This window comes from Cannabis sativa, unplaced genomic scaffold (genome assembly GCF_029168945.1).
Source record: "Cannabis sativa cultivar Pink pepper isolate KNU-18-1 unplaced genomic scaffold, ASM2916894v1 Contig3, whole genome shotgun sequence".
In the NCBI taxonomy this organism is placed as follows: domain Eukaryota; kingdom Viridiplantae; phylum Streptophyta; class Magnoliopsida; order Rosales; family Cannabaceae; genus Cannabis; species Cannabis sativa.
Window position 1 is genome coordinate 812,001 of NW_026870039.1, and position 6,850 is coordinate 818,850.

General features: G+C 32.8%; 1 protein-coding gene across 3 annotated transcripts; it reads right to left on the minus strand.

The window, feature by feature from the left end:
• Positions 1–663: 663 nt before the first annotated feature.
• LOC115712199 (probable sugar phosphate/phosphate translocator At1g48230) lies at positions 664–6,586 on the minus strand. 3 transcript variants are annotated; one of them, XM_030640551.2, is made up of 10 exons: positions 6,324–6,586; positions 5,806–5,940; positions 5,590–5,697; positions 5,047–5,078; positions 4,903–4,953; positions 4,333–4,394; positions 3,985–4,246; positions 3,313–3,578; positions 3,140–3,234; positions 664–1,126 (listed from the first exon to the last, which is right to left on the minus strand). In XM_030640551.2, the coding sequence occupies exons 2-10, from the start codon at positions 5,887–5,889 to the stop codon at positions 956–958; spliced, it is 1,131 nt and encodes a 376-aa protein (XP_030496411.1). In that variant the 5' UTR covers positions 5,890–5,940; positions 6,324–6,586; the 3' UTR covers positions 664–955. The 3 variants fall into 3 exon arrangements, with proteins under 3 accessions (XP_030496411.1, XP_030496349.1, XP_060963823.1); XM_030640489.2 differs by having other exon boundaries at positions 6,319–6,586; XM_061107840.1 differs by having other exon boundaries at positions 5,806–6,188; positions 6,319–6,585.
• Between the last annotated feature and the right edge of the window lie 264 nt (positions 6,587–6,850).

Sequence of the window (6,850 nt, forward strand, 5' to 3'; positions counted from 1 at the left end):
ACATATGCATTACTGTGTCCCTTGAACTTTTCAGTCTATTACAAATAGTTCCTGAACTATTTACAGTATTGTAAATTGGTCCTTATGTGAAGTTTTGTCACACGTGACAAATAAAATGATAAACGTGGCCACTTAGCCAATCGTTATATCAGCGCCACATGTATAATTTAATATTAAAAAATAAAAAAATATGTATTTTTGAAAAATCATTAAACTAAAAAGTAATTAATGATTTAAAAAATTGCGTAAAGTAATTTAAAAATAAATAAATTATTTTTTTCAAATTAATTATACTCGTGGTGGCATTGACATAGCACTGACGTGGCAACCGACTAAGCAATCATGTCATTATTTTATTTGCCACGTGTGACAAAACTTGATAGAATGACTACTATAGATGAATAATTCAAGGACATTTCTAACGACATGAAAAGTTAAAAAAAACAAAGCTATGTAGAGTATAAATATTAAAAATAGAGTAGAAAAATAGTTTACTTTAGAAGAATAGTGTTTACTTCCTCTCAATTCAAATTGTATTGTGCTCTATCCATTTTGTCATTTTTCTGTAAAGATAAACTTTAAGAAAGCTAATGCATTATTAACTTTTTTAAAAAGGGAAAAAAGTCAATTTGAAGTAGAGTCCTTCCTACTTGGAACGCATTATTTATGTATTCCTCCTGGCTTAAGAATCCATTAGAATTAGAATAAGAATTGGGATTAGAAATCTGGTACAATAATAGTTGCCAAATGCCATTGATGTTTACAATGGAATCCAGGAGAATTCAGTCAAAAATAATCCCTCATTACTTACTAAAAGAATAGGTTTTCCTTTACAATGAAAGACCACTAACTACTTTGACTATACGATGCTCTAACAAAACCAATTAAAAAAAAGGATATGGTGTTGTAATGTCAACTTGCTATCTCATACTTTGGTCACTCCTAAAGCTGGCTGCTAACTTTTCCCAAGCTGGGATTTTAGTGAAGGAATTAAAGGTGCCTCTTCATCCACTCGAGAATCTGGACCGGAACTATTCCATCCACTTCTCCCCACATTGCTCTTCTTCTTCTTCTCATCTTCGTCATCCGGTGTGTACAGATCATATGACTTCTCCATCTTCAGATCCTGCACCATACATTATTTTATTATTATTATTCTAACACATCCAACCCTAAACATATTTCCCCCAAAGCTTAATCCCAACATAGTAGATGTAGATGGGATAGGACTCATAAGCCTAACACATCATAGAATATGAATACAAACAAATCTTTAAGGAGGATTTTTGGATGAATGGAGAGATGGAAGGACAAAGTTCAAACTTCTAAAGTGAATATAAATCCATTGTTTGGCAAGAGAGAGGAGAGATGGAGGGAGACCTTCACCCTCCAAATCTATACAATTAAATCCCTCCATTATTGGAAAATGGAAATATGAAGAAAAGACATAAATATAATAAATGTGAAAATTTTCCCTGCAAAAATTAATCATTGTATATGTTACAAATGGTAATATTGTCATTTTAATAATTAATACTTTTATGGTTTTTATGGTGAACATTACTTTTATAAGTACTCATTATTAGCTTTGTTGTCATTGTAAGAAGTTTCACACTCGATCAAGTAGAAGCAATAGAATTGATGGTAGCACTAGATTGGGCTCTTATGGGAGAACATCTTTCGGTGATACAAGTAGAACTTGTGGCTTTATTTGTAGCTTTGTATTGGGCTCTCACAATTGGTTTTACTTTACTTTTTATTGAGTCGGAGGATTTTTTTCAGGTATTGATACTATTTCTTAACAACCTTCCTTTTACAATGATCTATGGGTCATTGTTAGCGGATTTAGCAAGTTTGATGTTGAATTTTTCAGTAGTGTCCCTGATTCATGTTCATTGGTCAGCCATTATAGTTGTACATGAATTAGTTCGGCATGCTCCTCAACTGGATAAAAAACTTGTGTGTGGTTAGCTAGATAAGATCCCTTCTCTTTTCAGGGATTCTCATTCTATCAGGCTGTATGACAATATTATTTCTATTTAAGGATATTTGTAACATAAATACCTTATATTTTCAATTTTATACACTTATAAGTTATATACCACATGTTTCTTTTGACAAATTAAATACCTAAAGTTACATTTCCAATACTATCAGTTCGTTAATTTCTATTCAAACATGGGAATTTTTTGCAGCATAAATACTTAATCTTTATAGTTTTATACATTTATATACCACTTGTTTTTCTTTTTCACGGTGGATTAAAAACCTAAAATTAAAAAAGGACACTTACATTTTAAGAGAAGAAAAAGAAACAGGGAGAAATATATCTATCTATAAATAGTATTTTTGCTTTCGATTATTTTTATTAATTAAATAAATAATTTTTAGTTTTTTTATTTTAAAATTATTTAATAAGTAAGTTTATTAAATATATGAGTGGACCATTGATATATTAACACATGCCAACTTAGTGAATTTTAATAAGTTTTAACAGGCTGTAAGTAACATAAATATAACTTTAGGTTATTAAATGTCAAAAAAAATAATAAAAATGGTATATAAGTGTGAAACCAAAAAATATTAAGTATTTATGTCGCAAATACTCTTATATTTGAATAGGATTTAACGGACTAGTAGTGACGGAAGTAACACGGAAATATAACCTTAGGTATTTAATCCATCATAAAAATGTGGTATGTGTATAAAACTGAAAACATAAGGTATTTATGTTGCAAATTTTCCTTCATTTTAAATGAATTTGTTCATTGCCCGAAGAAAAAAAATAATAATAGTAATATTGTAATTTTAATAATTAACTTCCTCATCATCCCTCCTAAATAGCCTTAAGCTTCCCATCATTTTATCGTTGTTCCCTATCATACATAATCCCTCATTCTTTCCTATCAAACATAGCCTAAATACTGTAGGCCACATACTGCAGTGATGTAATTAATGAGGCAAGTCAACTAAGAAGCTGCTAATAAAGCAATGACTTGGCTTTTTGAAACAACTACCCATTGCATTTTCTCTTATTAAGTTTGAAGTTAGTGTAAAATTTTATAAGCCAAATCCATTATGTGAATAAGAGATATACTTATCAGATAATAAAGAGAAATAACAAGTTTAGAGGATTCACCTGCACTGCTTTATCTGGGATAATTCCTGAAGGAAGTTGAGCGGATCGAGAGTCCCTCATCTTTAAGTAGTTGTACACAACAACACCACATAAAGCTGCAAAACATATCCAATTGTGTCATACAATGGTTCGAGATATGGATGAGAATATAAAAAGTTATGCAAAAGACATACCTATTGCATAACCAGTTATGTTGAGACCTGTTATCATGGACTCAGGAAATATAACTGTTGACAGGGCAATCAATATCCAATCTTTCATGACTCCAGCAACTCGGATAGTTACTGCTCCAGTTCTACCAATGACTAGGAAAGTTGAAATATTCAATGCCAGTGCAGCAAGTGCATTTGAGAAAAAAATCCAGAAATTAAATTGAATCTGAGAAACTTCTAATGCAGGACTCTCCAAAATATACCAAGGAATAGAGAGAAACACAAAGCTGCAAAAGAAAGTAGACAAAATGAGCACATCATTGGATAATAACACATATTTGAAATGTAATGTGACATGCACTAAGATTTAATGTTTTTATTCCTGATGCAAAAGCAATACATGAAATGCATATACCATTGCAGGAAGAATGTTGTGTTAATACCCCAGTATTAGGAAGAAAAAAAAAAAAGAGGTGATACCCCCACAAATTAGTACAACAAAGATAACACCTTAAACTAGAAGGTCAGTTCTTCAAAAAAAAAAGTTGGCAACAATCCCGAAACTCAGCAAAAAATTGATGTAAATATCCAAACAACTAGATATAAACACATGTGTGCACAAACACTGGAAAAGAACAAGACACATAAATGGAACACTTGAGGAGAAATTTTAAGCCGGCTGCAGCCAAGTACCTGCATGGTGCTATGTAATAAAGAGTGGTAACAGGATTTAGAGTTAAACCCTTGTTCTGAAGAAGAACTTGTGTCAATACAAGCCTGAGGGCCTCTCCAACAATTCCCATGACTTGGTAAACAGTACCAGTCATGTTAAAATGAATTTCCCCATATGAAGATACAGCCACTCCAACACTGATAAGCACCATGTTTAAGAACACATCACACCTTAAAACATCTGTGCCACAAAACACAGCTACTAGGAATGTTGCCACAGGCACTGCAAATTCCAAATAATGATGAAAAGGACACTTATTTAGTAGCATTCAAACAAACAAGAAAAATAAAAACAAGCAATTCACATACTTAGGGCTTTAAGCATCTGGATGAAGGCCACAGAAATGAACAAATAAGCAGTATTGCCAAACCTGTACATTTATAGAAAAAGACTTTAATAAACGGTGCAAAGTGAGAAAGTTGAGCCTGAAAAAAAAAATGCTTGGCAGCAAGAATGTCTAAGGAACAGACAAGTATGGCTTTAGTTGACATAAATTTCACATTTACGAGTTCATTAAAAACAGGAATAAAAGGAAAAAAAAAAAGGAATTGCAATAAAAGGACATCGGTATAATGATGAAATGTCAAGATAGAATCATCTTATCAGGCATCTGTAGTAGCTCATAAGCATAAAGATTATTCTGGATTCATGGTGAGGAGGAAATATAGTAGTAATTACTTCCTCAAAAAAATGCCATGAAATATGTTAGCACATGACGTGAGTGCTTATATTTCTCGCTAAAATTTATAAACTAGATTAATGAAAAACTCCTAGTTCCATTAGCTCAAAATACTTATAAAGCCACATTGACCTAATTGAAAGTGGAGAAACAATTATTAATAAGCATTAGAATGCATTCAGCAGTAAAAAACGCTTACCATAGACTTGATGCAAAGAAGGCACTTATGGGAACCACACAAGTCATGTATCTACAAAAAAAAAAAAAGAATAATAATAAGATTACTGAAGAGGATAAAATTACGGAGACATGAAGAAATTCTGCTGCTTATTCAAGAATTTACATTTTGAAGGTCATTTTGATAGGAGAAACAACCTGCACAAGCAACAGAAGATAAATATCTTATATATTAACTAGAATTAAGTTAAAGACAAGTAGCAGATTGAAACAGATTGCCGATGCACACAGAAGATCAATGGAGGCAGTATACCTAAGTGCAACCTCATTTGATAGAGATAAAACTACAGAAGACACACATAAAAAGAAAAGTATTCAAAGTGGACCAACAAAATAAAGAGCAACGCAACAATCATAAAAATTAGAGATATGTTCTGGGACCAACTAATATTTGTCTACCCTATTCTGCAAGACAGCAAGGCTAATAACTGATTTTTTTTTTGTTGAAAAGGAAGGCTAGTAACTGTCGAATAAAAACCATGTCAGCAACAGATTATTTGATACATAGACAACGATCCATGAGTTTTAGCAGACTAACAATTCGTACTAAAAGGTGAGAATCAGAAGCAGGATGATGGCCGAAAGCAAGTAAAAGGTAGTGACTAAAATAAGATAATGAAATGGAAAGCTTGAAAGGGTCTCATAATACCTTGACAACACGGATAAGAAAGAAGGCCACAGCACCAGAAAAACCCATATGAATCATGGTGAGTGTGATTGGATATGGAAAGTTGAAGTACCTTGTAGAGAGGAACCACTGCAAATAAACAAAAGAAGACAATATACGTATAACAAAAAACATTGATTCACATATATTAGAGGAATAATGCCAAATGTATCAGTTAGAATATGAATTAAGCTTTACCTTGTTGTAGAGAATAACCCCAGATGAAAGGGTGATGTAAAGTAAAAGGTATATGTACGTTAACAGATGCTGCTTGCCGATCATTGTGTACTGTATAGTGTCCACAATTGACTTTCAATGGTCCAAATCATAAGCCTGATTTTGTGCAGATAAAACAAATTCAAAACACAAGAGTTGTGAAGCCAATCCATAGACAACTGGACTCAGATTTAGGGGAACAATGGTGAGAAGAAGCTTCAATTTTAAGAAAGCTGCGATGCCAAGCATGGATCCAAAGCAACGGTGTCTCACATTTTCACTAACGCTACTTAAAACGTATGCAATTGTTTGACTCTCATGAAAACCCCGAGTCATTGATCAATGGAACAGACTCTTACTTCTTACTTAGGTCGTGAAAATTTTGCAAATGCATAGCAGAAATTAGAGGAAATCAACAAGAAATATGAATGTTCGAAGAATTGAATAAGAAGATTGTGATCACAAATGAGTAGCGGCGTTGAGAATAGAAGTTACCTGACCTGCAAATCTGATGATCCGTATTCCGTACAATGGAAGAAATAGGAGAAGAAGAAGTAGCAGTGGGAGTGAATGTGGTGAGAATGGGAGAAGGAAAGAGTAGTTGGTTTAGAGAAATGGGGGACGAATCGTTGAGTCGACTCGTTCGGATTCCAATGAATCTTCCATAAATGTCATCGTCGTTCCCATGTGATGATCTCGGAATCTTCGTCGTTATTTTGTTACGCAAACGCAACGCCGCTTCCTACACTTCATCCTTTATGGGCCCTTAGGCCCAACCAACACCATTAGTAAAAGTAAAAATATAGGAAAATTTTAGAGGAAATTAGACTCTATACTCTTTTTATATTGTTCTTTTTCATTTTTACCCTCTTTTTTAAAACCTATCATTTTTACCTCTTTTTCTAAACACTTTAGTGATTTTACCCCTGTCACTTCAATATACTCTCTATGTGACTCTCTTATATCAGGGTATTTTGAGTACAATACATATAAAAAGAGGTATGTTTCAATTAAATATAAAATTAGA

Excerpts from the sequence above, each read along its gene's own strand:
- LOC115712199 (XM_030640551.2), bottom strand. The coding sequence starts at position 5,889 with ATGATCGGCAAGCAGCATCTGTTAACGTACATATACCTTTTACTTTAC. Across the intron at positions 4,247-4,332 it reads CCAGATGCTTAAAGCCCTAA|TGCCTGTGGCAACATTCCTA; the intron begins GTATGTGAATTG and ends TGGAATTTGCAG. Across the intron at positions 3,579-3,984 it reads TATTACATAGCACCATGCAG|CTTTGTGTTTCTCTCTATTC; the intron begins GTACTTGGCTGC and ends TTTCTTTTGCAG.